The sequence below is a fragment of the Tasmannia lanceolata genome, unplaced genomic scaffold (assembly GCF_043159265.1).
Source record: "Tasmannia lanceolata isolate RefF3 unplaced genomic scaffold, GAP_Taslan_0.1 ptg000015l, whole genome shotgun sequence".
Classification (NCBI taxonomy): domain Eukaryota; kingdom Viridiplantae; phylum Streptophyta; class Magnoliopsida; order Canellales; family Winteraceae; genus Tasmannia; species Tasmannia lanceolata.
In genome coordinates, this window is record NW_027518692.1 from 630,760 (window position 1) to 650,000 (window position 19,241).

Below are 19,241 nucleotides of genomic sequence, written 5' to 3' on the forward strand. Positions count from 1 at the left end.
CATTTTGTTTGCTTATAGAAAACTCTTCGTCCATGCAGGCTTTATTATGAATTATTTTATATTGCTTATCTTTTCCATTTTTTTTCACTTATAGTCAGAATTAACTAGGGATCATAATTATGTTGCTTGATCCAGGTACTAGTTGTCAAGAAAATTGATAGCGTAGCGCTGTCTTTGCAAGAAGAAGATAATTTTCTTGAGGCTGTTTCAAACATGTCACGTTTAAGGCATGCAAACATCATTACACTGCAAGGTTATTGTGTAGAGCATGGGCAACGCCTTCTGGTCTATGAATATATTGGAAATGGAACTTTGCATGATATCTTGCACTTTACTGAAGATCAAAGCAAGACATTAACATGGAATGCACGTGTTAGAATAGCACTTGGCTCTGCCAGGACCCTGAGGGTCAAATTTATGGGAATGAAATCTACACTCATTTGATTTTGCAATCCTCACTTTATTATCATCATCTGAATGTGTTTTCTTTATCAGTATTGCTCTTCTTTCACCTTGTCTCTGCGAATGATTTTGTCAATAATTCGGAACAATGATTTTTTCTCAACTGAAATAGTACATACACCATCAATTTCACATAGGAAGCTCCATAATCTGTTTTCACTATTCTACTAATGAAATCACATTGTCTTTTACACAAGATATCTTCAAAAATTAAGATACCCTCTTGAAGGGAAGTCAACTAAGCATGTACAGACAAAAACATAGGGTAGACAAATATATCTAAAATACTCTCATTGAGTTCAAACTGTATAAAATGTAAAACCTGTTGAAAGTTCAATTACAGAATGTCAAAAGATGTACAAATTGGATTCTCTCTACTCTAAATTATACAAAACAACTTGCTAATCCACTAATCCGAGTCATTTTCATTGAAATAGCCTTCAAGGAGCCTTCAAAACCAACCCTCAAGCAGGCTTGGAGCTTCATCACCCATTCCATGCCACTTGCACTACCTGCATTGAGAAAAAAACCAGGAAAAAAATATTATTACTCTCTAATCAACAGGTTGTACATATCAATGGTTCTCAAATTCTAAAACATATAGGGACTAAACATAAATCTAATAATGGACTCAAATTTAAAACAAAGTAGTTTGTGCAATTATTAAAATATGGTAGTGCCAAGATCAGCAGCCTAAGAAAAACCATTAAAAAGGAGTAATATCAAAATACCTAGCTAAATGAGCAATTACTATAAGTAGAGCAATATCACATACCTAGCTAAAGGAGCAATATCAGAATGCAATATCTTCTTCTTCATCTTCCTCCCCCTCCTCCCTTGTACTCATCTCCTCCATTATACGCATCTATAGCCAGAAATAAACATTAACTCGCATGGTTTTAAAATTTACAACAAAAAAGAAGACAATCTTTACATTTGTAAAAAAAAAAAAAAAAGCCTTCGAACCTACTGTTTCTTTCGTTTTTGTCCGTCCTCAACTTTCTTCTCACAAGTTGTCAAATAATGACCCATTTTCCCACAATAGGAGCACTTCCGTTTCTTCGGTTCTTCTTGAGAGGTCTCTATTGAAGATTTCATCCGTGAAGCAATCTTCGGGCGGCCCTTGGTCTTCACAACTGGTGGGTCTCGAATAGTTATCTCCGGTATTTGACTACAAACAAAGTTCGACTGCACTTGGCTGCCAATGATTTCTGACTCACTTTGCTTCTCTTTCTTCTTTTGCTCGACTTCCGCCAACAATGCATCGCACATTTCTTCCATTTTGCTGAAAAGAAGATTCCTCTTCCAACGTTCGTTGTTTTGCTTTTAAACACCACCTCCTCAACGGCGTTACGCCATTTTCCCTACCTTGTTCCCTTGTAGGAACTTTACCCAACACTTGATATCGTGCATCAACTGTCCATCTCTTAAGTATGTAACTCTCAGGAATAACAGTTAAACACTTCTTCTCGAAAATTTTAAGTATATGTCTGCATAATATACCTAAAGTCTCGAACATCACACAGTCAGAAGTCGCATTTATACATTCGGCATCGCTATAGAGAACAATATGTCCTTTTCTGGTTTCAAAATCACCATCCATGCATACTACAGTGTATGTTGTGACATTGCCATCCTTAGTAAGCTTCTTACACCAATAATCATAACTTTTCTTAAGCTCCGCCTGAAATAGCCCAAAAATAGCCCTTGTATAGTATTTTCCAGCCTCCTTTTCCAATGGGCTTAATGTTATCATTGTAGCCTTTGAATTTTTCGACTTAAAATCTTCCTCTGTTTCCTTCCTACGACGGTCAGCAAGCGCTTTCTCGTACTGGTCTAGGAAATCATGGAGGGAAGTCTTTTGGTTTACAAAACCATCAAAGTAAGCATTCATGCTTTCACTGCGCTGACTAGAAGTCATGCCTGCAGTGAAAGTACCTCGCCAATATGCCGGCACCCAATGAATCCTAAGCTCCCACATCTTGGAAAGCCAATGCTTCTTATCAATCTTATGCTTCTCAACTAATTTAGCCCATTCAATCTCACATTCATCTATTTCATTTGAGTAAAACCAATGGTTGTAGTCTTTCATAAACTCACTCTCTGCCTCTCTCATTGCAGCAACATTTTCAACTAAGTGCCTCCCAATGTGCCACGAACAGTATCGGTGACGGGTATTTGGGAAGACAGTCTTAATCGCATTCCGCATTGCTCCATCCATATCAGTAATGATAGCTCCTGGAGCTTTCCCATACATGCATGTGAGCCACTGCTCAAATAACCATGTGAATGTCTCCTCGGTCTCATCAGCTAGGAGTGCACATCCGAACAGGATAGACTGCTTGTGATGGTTGACTCCTGTAAATGGTGCGAAGGGCATCATATCGATTGGTCTTATACGTCACATCGAAGACAATAACATCACTGAAGGTAATGTAAGAATCCCTCGCCCTCGCATCTGCCCAGAACATGGACCTCATTAATCTATGTCTAACTCCATAGAAAAAAAGAATTCTGGGTCTTCTGCACGTTTCTGCTGGAAATGGTTGGCCACATTGATAGCGTCTTGGCCCATATTGCTCTTCCTCTTTACTTTCAAATGGGATTGCACCTGGTTCGCTGAGAGAACACCTAGGTCTCTATCAGATACTGCATTAACACTCTTTACAATACCAGCAGGCATCATCCCTATGCCATGGAAAGAATCTATCAAATTCTTAACAGTCTCTGTCTTATGGAGTTGGTTATGAGAACGATGCAGGGATCTTCTAAGAGGAGAGGTAAGTTCATGGCAATGTTTGTCTTCAAAGGTTGTTACTAACCACTTCTTATCTCTTAATTTTATAACCACCCTTGCTTCACAACCAACTCTGATAATGCGACGTTCCTTTACTTCCTTACCAGCACTTCGCTTGTCATCTGGATCTTTCTTTCCCTCCTTGTCACATACATATTTCCTAGAAATCACTTCTTGTGTTACCCTTGACGTGGTTGTACTAGATTTTCGTACTCCAAAACCTTTAACCAAACCATACACATTATAACAGTGATATGCATCCTTACTACTGTCAAATACCTGGCCAAGAAAAGGCTTATTCTCTACAGTCTCCTCGTCATTCTCATCACCGTCAACATCTACTACATTATCTTCACCCCCATCAACCAAAATTAACCTATTTACATCTACGTCACTGATTGTTAAGCTGCAAGATTGCGACGTAGTTTCATCGACAAAAGCTGAGGACGTAGCACCAACATCTTCACTATGAAACCCACAAGCATGTGATGAAGAATCAACCATTTTAGGTACCTTAACACAACAAAAGATACAAGATTTCAAAAAAAAGAATGAACCTAAAGTTCTCTGGCCCCCGCTCAAATAAAATCTGGAAAGAAAAAACAATTCCACGAGCAAGCCTAAACTGACACATGCAAAACACCAAAACCTCACATAAAACCCTGTTCAAGATTCCATCACTTTCTTTTTCATACTTCCAATCTAAACAATTAACATCTGAAAGAAAATTATATAAATGAATAAGCTCCATTGACCAAAACCTCCAAACTGGAATTCTATTTACATTCAAATTACAAATATGAGGTGACCGCTAAAAACATGGTGGGCCCACATTTTTTGGGTGATCTGAACCGGTCATTTGATAGGCCCTGACGTAGATAAGGGGTGCCCAAAAAATCAGCTCCATAGGATCAGCCCAACCCTTCTTACTGTGGAGGTGAAAGAGGGGGAAATGGACGGGTAAGTGGGCAAATTTATACCCGCCCAGTTCGAAGGGTTGGGATGATCCTATGGAGCTGATTTTTTGGGCACCCCCTATCTATGTCAGGGCCTATCAAATGAATGGTTCGGGTCACCCCAAAAATGTGGGCCCACCATGTTTTTAGCGGTCCCTGTATTAAAACGTATGTAAATATTCTATAGAAAGCATTATTTCGTATGTAAATATTCTATAGAAAGCATTATGAAATAAACTAAGCCAATGTAAGGGAAATGACACTTACATGAAAACTGTGTTCTTCTGGTACTAATTCTTGACAATGAAAACTGTGGGGGAAAAAACAAAAAAAAACCCTAGAGTAACAATTTGGTTTTCACAACCCAAATAATCAAATGAAAGGGTAACAATGTTGTTCGAACCCTAATAATCTGGTTTTCACAACCCAAAGAAAGAAAATCTGGTTTTCGTTCAGATTATTAGGGTTCGAACCATATGGATTTCACAACCCAAAAAAAATCAAAGAAGATGGTAGTAACCCTAATATTCTGAACCATATGGTTTTCACAACCCAAAAAAAGAAAAAATAAAAAACACCATATGGAACCCTAATAATCTGAACCATATGGTTTTCACAACCCAAAAAAAGAAAAATCAAAGAAGATGATTTGATTAGGGTTTTCAACAATTTGCAGATTTGCGTAGAAACAACGAACTTTACAATCTCCCACTCCACACGGCGGCAAAAAATGCCAATCAACAATTTACCAAAAGCCAACCAAATGAAAACAAACCAAGGAAAAAAACGAAAAAAACCCAACCGTAGAGGAGGAAAAGGAAAAAATCCCAACCCTAGAGGAAAAAAAAAAACAAATTAGAGTAAAGAAAGAGGGGATTAGAGTAAAGAAAGAGGGGAGCCAACCAAATGAAAACAAACCAGGGAAAAAAAAGAAAAAAACCCAACCGTAGAGGAGGAAAAGGAAAAAATCCCAACCCTAGAGGAAAAAAAAAACAAATTAGAGTAAAGAAAGAGGGGATTAGAGTAAAGAAAGAGGGGATTGACCTTTTTGGGTTGAAGAAGAGGCAGAATCCTCGTTGGGTTTTCTCGTTGAACAAAAACCCTTAGATTGAATCTCGTTTTGGCAGAGAGAGAAGCATAGAAGAGAAGTTCAAAAAACCCAAACGTAGAAAAGAGAAGGGTTCATGGGTCTTTTTTCTATTTTCGTTTTCACTTTTGCAACTCATGTGGACCCACATCTTTCAGCGAATGAGAATGCATATAAAATGCCACCGCAGGTAGCTTTTCTGAGGCTAAGCACAGGAACCCTATTCTATATATATATATATATGGTTTGTGCGCTAGAGCTCAGCCTGAGCTAGAGCTCACAAACCATATATCCTATAGTTGGTTGAGTCATCCAACCCATTAGTTTTATAGGTTATGGTTATGGTTTATGATCTGTGGAGGTTTTAAATGGATGGTTAGAAATGGGCTTCTATAGATCAGACGGTTAAGATTATGGTATTGACGTGGTTTCTTAGGAACATCATATCTATGTCAGGTCCTATAAAAAAGAATGGGATGGATGAGTCAAACAACTATGAGAGAAGTGGTTTGTCAAATCTAGCTCACGGTGAGCTCAAGCTCACGACGCCCTATATATATATATATATATATATATATATATATATATATATATATATATATATAGAGAGAGAGAGAGAGAGAGAGGAAACTGTTGGTGAGCTAGCTTGCCCAATCACATGGGGGCCCACTTTGTTAGGATGATCCAAAGCATTCATTTGGAAGTCCCTTACATAGATGGGGGGTGTACCAAAAATCAGCTCCATAGGATCATCCTAACCCCTCCATTTGTGGAGGACAAAAATGGACAGACACAAATCTGCCCCATTTTTGTCCTCCACAAATGGAGGGGTTAGGATGATCCTATGGAGCTGATTTTTGGTACACCCCCTATCTATGATAAGGCCTTGCAAATGAATGGTTTGGATCACTCCCCAAAATGTGGGACCCATGTGATTGGGCGAGCTAGCTCACCATAAGTTTGGTTAAGCTCACCAACAGTTTCCTCATATATATATACTAGTAAAAAACCCATGCGATGCACGGGCCGACAAAGAACGGTACGGACCACGTGATAGGTTGATCCAAACCGTCCATGTGATGGAACACAACATAAATAGGTTGTGCCCCAAAAATCATTTCCATAGGCCGATCCTAGCCCTCCAAACTATAGATGTTTCCATAATTCCTCTTATCTTAAATCGGATGGTCAAGATCACCCTATGGTTTTTTAATTAAAAAACCATAAAAAACCATAAAGGAGGGGGGTAAGATCGAAATTATACGGCTCTAATGGGTGCCTTTGTTAAAAGCATAAAGGAGGGGTAGGATTGAAATTATATGATCTAATGGGTGCCTTTGTTAAAAGCATAAAGGAGGGGGGGTAGGATTGCAATTACATGAGTTGAATAGGGGCATTTGTTCAAAAAATGTGAGGTGTAATTCTCACGGATTTTTCAAAAAAATCGAAAAAACTCTCTTTTCATCCCGGCTATATATATATATATATATATGAGGAAAATGATTGTGAGCTTGAAGCGCTTGAGGGCCCAAACACATGTGGGCCCATATTGTTAGGATGATCCAAAGCATTCATTTGAAAGGCCCTTACATAGATAGGGTGTGCACAAAAAATCAGCACCATAGGATCATCCTAACCCATCCAAAAGTGAAGGGCAAAATGGACAGATACCGTTTGCCACAAATCTGCCCATTTTTACCCTCCGCTTTTGGAGAGGTTACGATGATCCAATGGAGCTGATTTTTGATACACACCCTATCTATGATGGGGCCTTGTAAATGAATGGTTTGGATCAACACAAAAAATGTGGGACCCATGTGTTTGGGCTCTCAAGCTCATATAAGCTATATGAGCTTCAAGCTCACAATCATTTTCCTCTATATATATATGAGAAAACGGTTCCTACACATGTGTAGATAAGTTATCTACACCCTAGCTTAAAATACAGTGGGGGCCACATTATTTGGGTGATCCAAGCCATTCATTTTTAAGGCCCTCACATAGATAGGGTGTTTACAAAAAATCAGATCCATAGGATCATCCTAACCATTCGAACTGTGGAGGCAAAAAATGGATTAATTTGTGAAGGTTTAAAGACATCCATTTTACCTCCACAAATCGTAGGGTTGGGATGATCCTATGGAGTTGATTTTTTGTTGACACTCTATCTATGTGAGGGCCAATCAACTGAATGGTTTGGATGACCCAAACAATGTGGGCCTCCACTGTATTTTAAGCTAGTGTGTAGAAACCGTTCTCTCTCTCTCTCTCTCTCTCTCTCTCTCTCTCTCTCTCTCTCTCTCTCTCTATACATGTGTGTAGCAACACTAGCTTAAAATACAGTGGAGGCCCACATTGTTTGGGTGATCCAAACCATTCATTTGATTGGCCCTCACATAGATAGGGTGTCCACAAAAAATCAGCTCCATAGTATCATCCTAAGCCTTTGAACCGTGGAGGCAAAAAATGAATTGATTTGTGAAGGTTTATACACGTCCATTTTACCTCCACAAATCGTAGGGTTGGGATGATCCGATGGAGCTGATTTTTTGTGGACACCCTATCTATGTGAGGGCCAATCAAATGGATGGTTTGGATCACCCAAACAATATGCCCTCCACTGTATTTTAAGCTAGTGTGTAGATAACTTATCTACACGTGTGTAGGAACCGTTTTCTCATATATATATATATATATATATATATATATATATATATATATATATATATATATATATATATAAGAACAAATTTGGAACAAGAAATAATATCGTGAAATTTCCGTGATATTTTTTGCAGTAAAAAAATAAAATATGAAGATATCTCGATAATTTTTAAAAATATGGGAAAATTGCGGGATCATATCTTCTTATAAAAAAATCACAAAATGTCACAATATTTTAAAAAAAGTTGGATATATGTCACTATGCTCTTATCAACACAAGTTTTTTACATATATATGGAATGCCAACATGATTTATTTTATTTTTTTTTAAATGTGGAATGCCAACATGATATAGGGAAGAACGTAAATGTTAAGCACAAATGAACATCAGAACAAAGATACGAAAGCCAAGAAATACCTGCTCTCCTTCGCAGGTCAAGTGTCAAGAAATTCACCATGCTATACTCATCAACCTAGCAAAAATAACACACCGTAGAAATATTACAGAGGCTCTAGGCTGGGAAAAATCTACCAGTGAATTCTAAGAAATCAATTGAATTATACATATCTTGCTATAAAACTGAAAAGCGCTTCATTTCTCTATAAAGTGAATATATCATTTAATGTTAGGCTGTACTGAATGGCAGTACTTAATGAGTTAAGAAGATTTTATATCAAAATCCAGAAAACATTGCAAGTCCCTTTCAAGTAGACCATCTTATTATATACGACACTTGTGTTGTATTAATGGGGAATATCATAGAAGCCTTCCTATTTGTTATAAAAAATTAGTGGATATTTGAGTACTCAATCCAGTACAGTAGGCAAAATACACGACCTATAGACAGTTATATATATCACAAATTTGAGATGTTAAGTTCTCTGTGCTGCAATAGAATCCCACATTATTTGAGTTTCAAATGATTTCAGGAGGTCACTTTCCCACATTCAAAAAAATAAAATAAAAAATCAGGAGGTCACTTTCCATATTATAAATAAATAAAATCACCATTTTCCACTTCTGAAGAATGTTCCACACCAACTTGTCCATCCAATTAAGGGAAGACATAAAGGGTTGGAATCCTTTGATAACTCACCAATTCTGCCAAAGCTTATTTAGTTTTGCAAATTGAGGCACCATGTGTTGATTCAACTCTGATAGTAGGAACCGTGCCTCTGGATTTAGGTAACTACAACCAATAAAATGAGAATCATAATGGCATCAAAGAAATCAGATAAACAAGACAAGGAAAACCTTATCAAACTGAAAACTAAACCCACTCTTCTATATCCTTTTTGTTTGTTACAAGGTCCATCTTGGAGAGAATGTTGACATGGGGTAGTTCAAGTTGAACCATTACAGAAAGAGCTGCCATGCATCCACTTATATACTTTGTCACGTCACTCATGAACTGAAATATAAGAAAATTTCACTCTATCAGGTTGAAGTTTTGGATAAATTTTTCGAGAGAAAAACAATGAAGCTGTACATAAGTGAAGTAAACCTGTGAGTCAAGTAAGTATACAGCACAGACAGTGAAATTCTTCCGTTTTAGATGTTCCACAAAATTCCTAAGAACTGGAACATGTGAAAAGAGCTCTATTTGGCCTGTGGGTCATGAAATAAGAAGTTATTATGACAATTTAGGCTTAAGAAACAAATATGGATGAATAGACAATGCTCTATGATGAACAGAACAATACAAGTCAAGCTGCGGGAATCCTGAAAAATAGGATTTGAAGAGCTTCGAGAATAAATAGATATCACTCCAAGAATCTTTTGGTGATAAAATTTCCAATAGTACAATGAAAAAGGTAAATACTACCTGGGCAGTAAAAAACAAGATAGTCGTCATCCAAGTTCTCCTATTCATCTGCCAACCAATCATCCAAATTTTCTTCAAGGTGCCTAAAGGAATCTTAAGGAAATTCAAATGGAACTAGAGTAAAGGCTACACAGTTGAGATTACTCTTTTAGTCTTTTAAGGTTTTCATTCAATCCAGTCACTATGTAAATGTGGACCTACGCATACTCTAAAGCAAACGCATTCTTTAATAATGCAGTAATTTCATGGCATTCTTGTGGATGATATTGGCTCAGCTGCATCAGAAAATTATTGGCAGAAGTTGACTTTGATGTAACAAAATGGACACTGATAGTATTGTCATTCTAGGCAAAATGAATATGTATTCGGATTATTAATCTTAGATAATTATATCCCATATAGATGCTCTATTAAAGTTGGAGCCACAAATTTTATTAAAGAATATTGAGGTAAAGTCGATGAATAAAAAAATCAGGAACAATATGGACATGGTGGGTATGGTTCATCGAAGGCTGAGGTCACACAACAATACAACATTGCTCAAGATGGACTTAATACAGGAAGATAAAACCAACCAAAAAACCCCATGGCATGGATGCAAGGCAATACAAAATGGTTTGTAGGATTAATATATAATAGAAGAACTCAAGCAAAAGGATTAATATATAATACAAGAACTGAAGAAAAAGGATTAATAGATAATATAATACATGGATTCATTGCAAGGCTGGAGTTATTTGTAGATAACTCCATACGACAAAGAACCTTCAGAAACTAGGAGTTCTACTTATTCAATTTCAGATTGCCTACCAAGGAAAAGTACCTCTACTTGACTATGCGATTCAAACAAGAATAACTCCCACTAAAAGGATACTCCATACAGTAAGCCAAGCTCTTCCATGACATCGTCTAAGGAAATGAGGTCTCTAATATCTGCAAGTAAATAGTTGTTGACAATATTAAATTTCCGAGGTTATTCAACTAAATGCGTAACTTTCAGAACAAGTAATATAAAAGAACAATTAGACTAACTGGATTTATTACTTACCCATTGCCACAGGATATCAAAATTTTCTGCTGCCAGGATCTAAGTTCACAACATGCATAGTCCATCGAAGGGCTTCACAATGTTGGTATAAACTAGAACAGTAAGTAGACTGAATAGGGGCATGAAAAGAGAAGTAAAGTGAAACTCATCAGAAAGAGAAAAAAGGAACAAAAATGGCATCTAAAACCCCCTATGCATTTTAGAGTATACCCAATAGAGTAATGAGTTGGTCAAATAGCAGGAAAATTTTTATCACCTTTCCACTGCCTGCGGAATAACAAGCTGTGCAAATCCAATGATAGATCTCCACAAATGCTTCACCAATTCACAATAGAGATGCGGGTAGAACGCAAGAAGCTAAATGACCTAAGAACTGCAACAACTGTATATGCGGCACACCAGACAACAGCCGCCAACAAAAAGCTTAGGAAAGAAGAGTAAGCCATACCAACTTACACAACATAAGCATCAGGATAATGCCTGTGTCACATAACCAAAATAAAATGCTTTGGTTAATCATCAGGATAATGTTCGAGTCACATAAAAGCAAATATGCAATATATATTCACAAAAATCAGTATTATGTAACATATGTACCCAATCCGTAATTTTGCAAAGAAAAAACGTCTTTATGTTGACTTTGTCCACTTTATTTTATTACAAAAGCATGAAGGAGGGGGGTAGGATTGAAATTATGTGGCTTTAATGGGTGCCTTTGTTAAAAAGCATAAAGGAGGGGTAGGATTGAAAATATGTGGGTTGAATGGGAGCCTTTGTCAAAAAAGTCAAAAAAAGTGATGTGTAATTCTATTAGAATTTTGGGAGAAATTCAAATAATTCTTTCCTTTTCTCTTCTGCTGTATAGTATACTAGTAAGAAACCCCGTGCGATGCACGGGACGATAGAGAAAACATAAATGATTAATAACTAACCATTGCTAGCTTTAACTGCTAATGCAAAAAAAATGATTATTAAATAACTGTTGCTCGCTTTGATGGATAATACGAAAACTGTTTGAAACATGAATGCGAATGTGAGTATGATGAAACTTGATATATTTTACCTAACTGTTACTACTTTCCAAATAATATAACATGGATAATAGAAATATATATTCATAAACAACCATAAGGCCCTTATATCAAATAAAAGTATGGTTGAAGTTAGGCCAATAAGTCCTTAACCTTCCAATTAGCCAATGGCTACTAAAGCAACTGAGATCCAAGCACAAGAATCTGGCATATTATTCACCATCAGTCTCACCTCAATGAAAGGAAGCATGGGCAAGAAGCAGGTGCACTTTGATGATACTGACCCAAACACCCTTGCCATAAATTCCAAAGGAAAGACAAATAATATTTAGAAATGTAAACCCATTACACGAAAGGAAAAGCACCCTACTGATGGTTTTCCTCTACCAAAACCATTAGCGGGGCCTTCCCATAAATCCTAAAGGAAAAACATATAATATTTAGAAATGTAAACCCATTACACGAAAGGATAAGCACCCTACTGATGGTTTTCCTCTACCAAAACATTAGCGGGCATGATGCCACCTCATTGACATGAAATGTGGCATAGATCTCAGTAATGGAAACAATCAAAGAACCCAAATAGACATAATCACGGGGACTGAAGTGGGCATTCCAACATGAAAGTATTGACTTCAAAAATCTGGAATAAACGGTCACTGGAATGATCAACTAAAGATTGAAATCAACATTTAAGTAACAGAAAATATAAATAATCTAAAGTAAGGAATGAAAATATCTATGACAAAAAGAATGCAAGGCACTGTCATAGCATACCATTTAAGAAATAAGTATTTCAAAGACGATGAAAGGCACTATCATGGCATACCACTAATTCAACCTTCTAATCCATGTATCTACTTGCTCCAAGATCCTGAGAACATAGAAAATAATTTCTACATTAGAAAAAATCTTCTAGTTGATCTATCTCCTTGCCTCAAGATCCTGAAAACATAGAAAATAATTTCCAAACACACATAATGAAAGTTCTATATGAATGAAACACCTCATAGCCTGATCAAAGTTGGACAACAATGTAGTTGTGTCCCAATTAAATCAAAGAGCCCTCAAATTATATAAGAAACAATAAGAGAACCAAGTTTGCAAGGACATAGCGAGTGCATTAGCTTAAACACTAAAATGACCTTCCAATAGTTTAAGTTGTTAAATGTTGGGATACACTTGGTTTCGGTTCTTGGATTGGTTCACAATTTGTGATGTGAACCTCAAACCAGTTCAGTGATAGAAAGGTATGTCGCATTATATCTGAACAATAATGATCCTAATCCTTCATCTGGTGGGTTCTACCACCTTGCCACAGATCAATCCATTTTCCTAAATGGGATGATTAAAAGTATTTAGGATATTCATTAAAAGATCACAACTCCACCAGTTCTAATACTCTTTATTTTCATGCACGAACCTCAGAGTTCCAGTTTTCAAGAATGTAGGGTTTTTGTTCCTGTTTTCTATAGTTTCTCTTAATACAGGCCTGAAGAAGTTGGTGATGGCATCCAAAGGTTTGTTTAAGGCAAATGTGCGAGTGTAAGGAGGTCTACTAAAGCTAATATTGAATGATATTATTTGATAAGATTTTGTTCACCACAAAGAGAAATTGAGATTTATTCATGCACATCAAGTGATTATAGATGTAGGTCTATCAGTAAGAAAATATAACCTCAGAACTTTGTTTCATTTTTGGATGATAACGTTATGATTTGACATGTAATCGGCAAGGACATAACTTAGGATCTGATAGAAGACATACATGCAATGTGATATGAAATTAGATTACTCTAAATAATACAATATAAACTCAGTAGTCTCTGAACTTTTTGAGAAGCCTGAGCAGGCACCAACCACATCATCGAAGCATGGTCTGAAATTTTTTGAGAAGCTGAAAGCAAAGATAATCTTCAAATATATAAATTTAGAATTCGTTCATTGGGATGAAACCTAACCAATTTCTATTATTGTAACCGTGAACCTGATCCAATAGAAAACCTGACACAATAGATGAAAACTTCAATTTCCATTAAAGTGGTCAAAATCCCACTTTAGAAAATCATTGAAAATGTAGATATTTACCTTCTTTCTGGACAATCTGCACCTTCAAATTGCATCTTCAATCTCATCCCAACTGAAAATTCATGCTGCTAAGGTCTTTGAATATTTCCAATGGACCTTCAAAAGCAGCACAGTAAAAACTGCATAATTAAGGTATTTGGCTCCAGCAAAAACATGATCACTTAAATCAAGTAAAACTGAAAATTTAACTTAACTACATGTCATAAAGAGTTGTTATCAATTCTATTAGCATTTGAGAAAACATCCATAAATTGAGAACAGAGAAAAAAAAATTTAAACATATTGCTTCCCTAGACTCAAAGATCAAGAACTTCTCAACCCTAACCTTAAAGGCATAAAAATTTCACAATAAATTAGCAAAGAGGCAATAAATTAGCAATAAATTGATTGAATAGGCAATTAGAGTTATGGAACTTACCATGTTGCTATTTTCTCCGGGCAGTGATAAGTCGATCTCCCATATAGAGCAGTGCTTAGAGAGAGAGAGAGAAGGTATCTCTATATTTGGAGTCACCTCTGTCATAGGAACAAAAAGCCTGAAACATTAGATCCAAAGATTATGAGACATAATGTCACAGAGAGGAAGATGATAAATTTGTGAAACGAAAGAAGTTTTAATTAGACGAAAAGAGCATAATGGTGAATACAAAGGAAACATTTATCTATAAATAAGATAGTAAAATCAGAAGCTGAAACTTGTTAAAAAAATTATAATTGAGTATTGTGAAATGAAAGAAGCTTTAATTAAACCCCTAAAGAGTATGGTTGCCGAGAAAAAGGAAACAACCCATCAGCAGCTAAAACCTGTAAAAAAACTAAAATTACAGAGGTTTTAATTAAACCTACAAGAAATCAACACCCGAAACTTGTAAAAGTATCTATAAAAGAGGATGGTGGTGGGGATGTAGCAGAGAATGGGAGATGGAGAGAGAGAGAGGGAAAGGGGTTAGCACTTTAAGAGGATGGTGGCGCAGATCTAGAAGGGCATGGGTGAGATATAGGGAAAGATAAACAGCTCAAACCTAAAAAAGAAGAAAAAGAACTCCCCAACGGATGTAGGGACTCCGGCTCCATTCCATGAGAACGATCCCCCCAGGTTTTGCTTCTCAAAGCCTCTCAGCATATTGCAAGAAGCGGTGGCTGGGAAGAGAGAGAGGGAGAGAGGATAAGGACACGTTTTGAAGAGATAGGGACAACTGATGGAGGAAAAGAGAGAGACGTGTACATGGAGGAAAAGAGAGAGACGCGTGGACAGGAAGAGACCAGCTGTCAAGATTGCATCTTAAAAATATTAAAAAACTTTCAGATCTTTTCTTGCCTTCTCATACGTGGCAGGCAGGGCGGGTATGTGGCAAGGGAGGGGCATTGAAAGAGAGCGAGAAGGGGAGATGGGACACGTGGTAGCTTAGGCTCATTAAAAACCATATACATATGAATTATTTAGGGTCTAAATGGTAAAAACATATGAGAGAGAGTGCAGGAGAAAATTCGAGAGATAAAAAAAGAAATCTCTTTTTCCAGTTCCTATATTGTAGTACTAGCAAAAAACCCCGTGCGATGCACGGGCCGACAAAGAACTGTACGGACCACATCATAGGTTGATCCAAACCGTCCATGTGATGGAACATAACATAAATAGGTTGTGCCCCAAAAATCATTTCCATAGGCTGATCCTAGCCCTCCAATCTATAGAGGTTTCCATAATTCCTCTTAAATTCGATGGTTAAGATCACCCTATAGACTTTTTATTAAAAAACCATAAAGGAGGGGGGTAAGATTGAAATTATATGGCTTTAATGGGTGCCTTTGTTAAAAAGCATAAAGGAGGGGGTAAAAAAATGTGCCCAAAAATTGTAGAGAAAAGAAAATGCATGTAAATGATTCACAAAAAGAAACTAAGTTAAAAAATTTGAATGATGCAAGTAAAGAAGAATTTCAGGGAAACCCATATTCAGAAAGTAAATTCATAGGGAGAAATAAATTTTCATTTCGACCACTGAAAACTCTCTTCACCCATTTCTTAGCGTTACATCTCCATGGCTGCTTAAGAGTGACCGCAAAGGGTCAAACAAAAAGTACTATGCAGTATGCACGCATGAAACAAGCATACTTCACAATCTACCATATGGAGGATGGGGTGGAATATTATTAAAGAACCTAAAAATTACAATCAAGAATCAATTGCCAAAGCAAAGAACACACTCTATAGTTTTATGAAGATTAAAACTCATGTTCGTCAAAAGCTTCGAAATAAAAATGCCATTACATAGCAAATCAACACTTTCATCTACAAATATAAATATGAAACAATTATCAAAACACCCATCCATTGTAATAAAAAGGAAAAATACCCATCCATTGTAAAAAAAAGAACCCCAGCAAAGTAGTATGATTGAGGAATGTGTATGTACTCCAACAGTCCATCCTAACACTAATGAGATGCAACTTTTTGCGTAGAAGTGAGCGGGATCAAACCTCCAACATGTAGATTGTCACACACACAGCTCTTCTAAGTTGCTCAATTACGATGACCTGTGGATGACAAATGAAAGAATTACCATTTCATTCTTTTAGGTAATTTAATTCCTCAATTTTTGAAACAATGATATGTACCAATCTCAAATAGTTTACATATGCAGGTGTATCTAGTGAATAAAAGGAAGAAGAGAGATTACCCTGATAAATAAAGTAGCATAAGATGCTAACACTGTAAGCTATATACCATGCTTGAGAGGAATAAATAAAACAAAGAAGAGATAGTTGTTAGCTGTTAGCCCATTCAGGAGAGGACCCAGATAAATACAATTGCAGTAAAGGACATAAGGGGCTCTACACCCATGTCTAAAAGAGTGTTAGCAAAGCGGCCATAAGGGGTTATACATTGTTGGGAATACCAAAAAGTCATGAAAACCTTAACATTAAAGACAACGCAATTTCGGCAGCTATATCTGCTGAAACAAATTAAATTTAGAGATTTATGGTTGTGGCATTCATTTGATGGCAAAATCATGCAGGGAAAGAAAAATGGGACCTAAATATCCAAATTTAAGAGAAAACCCCTGCAAACATGACTCAGATGCCACACTAAATCATTCACATCATAAGAAAGATAATATTTGACCCATAGTGAAAAATTACAGATATGGAAAACACCCTCTGGGAAAATACTCACTAATTTTGTTCCCCCTTTTGCTCTCTTCAACAAAAGAGTATACCTACAAAAAATTGAAACCCGTCTCAAATAATTAAAAAGAAAACCTATAAAGAAAAGGAAATTCATGAAGTTACCACATGGCCAAATTTCATGTATGTAGAGATGATTTGAATCATTTGCTTAAAAATCAGTTCAATAGCACGAATCGCTTGAAACTTAAGTGAAAGAATGAGTCTTAATAGGAAATACATGCAACTATAGAATCCTCTCTCATTTGATACAGAGTAGGCAGAGCACTTGAAAGTTGGGAAGGCCTCACTAAGAAATCCATGCAACTATAACAAACAATCACTTATGCATACAAAAAGAAAGCATTACCAACCATAGAATCCTCTCTCCATTGATGGTATCATCTCTCCAGTCCCTTCTCCATCTCCCCAATGAATTTAGATGCACCAAGAAATACACTAAGATTGCATGCTATTCTTTTATTCCTTTTCCCAAATATTAATGTCAACTTGAAGTTTTTTGTCATCGCTGTGAACTTTATACACTGCAAATTTGAGCAACTAGAAATGGCCATGATGAGTCATCTCTTCCAAAATCTGATGAAGTTTGACAAAAATACTGAACCATAAGTGAATGGATGCATGGAGTGATTTGACTTACCTGCAAATTACTCTACCAAAAGCAGAGCCGTAGCAGTAAAGCCAAGACCAGGCTATCATGGTATGAGTCTATGAAATATTACCAAGGAAAGCATCTTAAGTTGCAGTAAAAGCTTGGGAGGTAGTGTCCTAGTCTTACCAACCCATGTAAAAATTTTGGAACCACAAAGCACCAGAAATACACAAACTTCTTATCTCGTATTGAGACACCCAAAAAACTATTTTGTCCATTTCTACCAATGGAGACCTGTAGAAACAGGGAAAAAAGTTTCTTAGACATTGAATTACCATCTCTACCAATGAACTAAAAGGAATGAATTAACGGAGGATAGATGTTTTTAAAATGTCATTAGAGTTGAGAATTACCGATAAATGCAGAGCAAAAAACAATAAAAATAAATATATTTTTTGTGCGAAGGAGAAAGTGCCAAAGCCTGATACAAAAAATGAAAAAATGAAAAGAAAATATATAGCTTTATTACCTGATGCAAAATCCGTGGGCAAAAAAGAGAGCAAGAGGTTGTTGCTTACATCTTACACTCGTGTCACTGTGATCCTTCCCCGATCTCATCCTGCATTGGAGGAAATTCCGAAGTAGATATTAGGGCTTCTATTCTTTCATTGATGAACAAAACTTGGCTTCAGTTCATTGATTTTCCTTGGTGTTCTTTCCAATCCTGATACAACCAAGTGAAAATATGGGGATTTTAAATTACTTAAAAAGCACCCCAAATATCTTCTATAGAGGAAATTTGAGTGAGATTTGGGGATGCTACAGAATTCCTTCATTCCACTCAATATTCGATCATTAGAAAAATCCAGCGTTCCATCTTCGTCTGCAAGAGTACCCACGAATCGAACTGCTCCATAGCTACCTACAGAAAAAACACCAACTAAAAACCCTAAAATAAAAAAACTCATAGCAGTCCATCTACAGAAAAAACCCAAAAAAAAAAAAAAAAAAAAAAAAAAAAAAAAAAAAAAAAAAAAACTACCCTTTACCAATCAGTTCGTGACTCGTTACTATCGTCGGCCAAGCGACCTTGCGATCCACTTCCAGCCAGATTAGTCAGAGATCGATACTGGCCAGCGCCTCTTTCTGAGATCAATCGCAGCAAAATGAGGGTTTCAATAAGAGAGCAGGAGAGCAGTTTGGGAAAGGGCGAGAGAGAGATTGATTAATAATGGAGAGAGAGAGAGAGAGAGGTTTTATTTTTCTTTTGCCATTTAACTTGCGAGCGGGATAGAAGAGGGGCTGCCATCAATCGATATTTATTTATGGAGGCGTATTTGGAAAGAGTATTTGTAAAAGAAGCAACTTTTGGAATGCTTAAAACGCCATGCTGTAAATCAGAGACAAAAGGAGAAAGTAGGCGAGAATGAGGAGCGTTGCGCAAGACCTTGAAGCGTTTCTCTCGCCGACTCGCCATGTTGTAAATCCCAAAAATACCATGTCTAAT

At 36.7% G+C, this 19,241-nt stretch overlaps 1 protein-coding gene across 13 annotated transcripts in view; it reads right to left on the bottom strand.

Annotated features, from left to right (window-relative positions):
* Positions 1–601: 601 nt before the first annotated feature.
* The window catches only part of LOC143847062 (protein FAR1-RELATED SEQUENCE 5-like), a 19,009-nt gene continuing 369 nt past the window's right edge, over positions 602–19,241 (bottom strand). The window contains exons 1-19 of one of the 13 annotated variants that reach the window (XR_013234929.1): positions 18,784–19,241; positions 18,558–18,652; positions 18,264–18,458; positions 17,496–18,028; positions 17,132–17,174; positions 16,435–16,491; positions 14,378–14,495; positions 13,960–14,055; positions 12,701–12,745; positions 11,097–11,320; positions 10,841–10,949; positions 10,667–10,725; positions 9,793–9,875; positions 9,472–9,575; positions 9,248–9,378; positions 9,064–9,156; positions 8,385–8,439; positions 1,238–1,327; positions 602–974 (exon numbers count right to left, since the gene is read on the bottom strand). The exon at positions 18,784–19,241 is cut by the window's right edge and continues 369 nt beyond it. Coding sequence is in view for 1 of the 13 variants with exons in the window: in XM_077355730.1 (XP_077211845.1) it covers positions 1,679–2,845 (1,167 nt within the window). In the remaining 12 variants the exon portion in view is untranslated. Of the gene's footprint in view, positions 975–1,237; positions 1,328–1,432; positions 3,769–4,482; positions 4,526–8,384; positions 8,440–9,063; positions 9,157–9,247; positions 9,379–9,471; positions 9,576–9,792; positions 9,876–10,666; positions 10,726–10,840; positions 10,950–11,096; positions 11,321–12,648; positions 12,746–13,959; positions 14,056–14,377; positions 14,496–16,434; positions 16,492–17,131; positions 17,175–17,491; positions 18,029–18,263; positions 18,675–18,783 lie in introns of those variants that run through there. The other 12 variants (XR_013234932.1, XR_013234925.1, XR_013234923.1 and 9 more) reach the window with 12 other exon arrangements.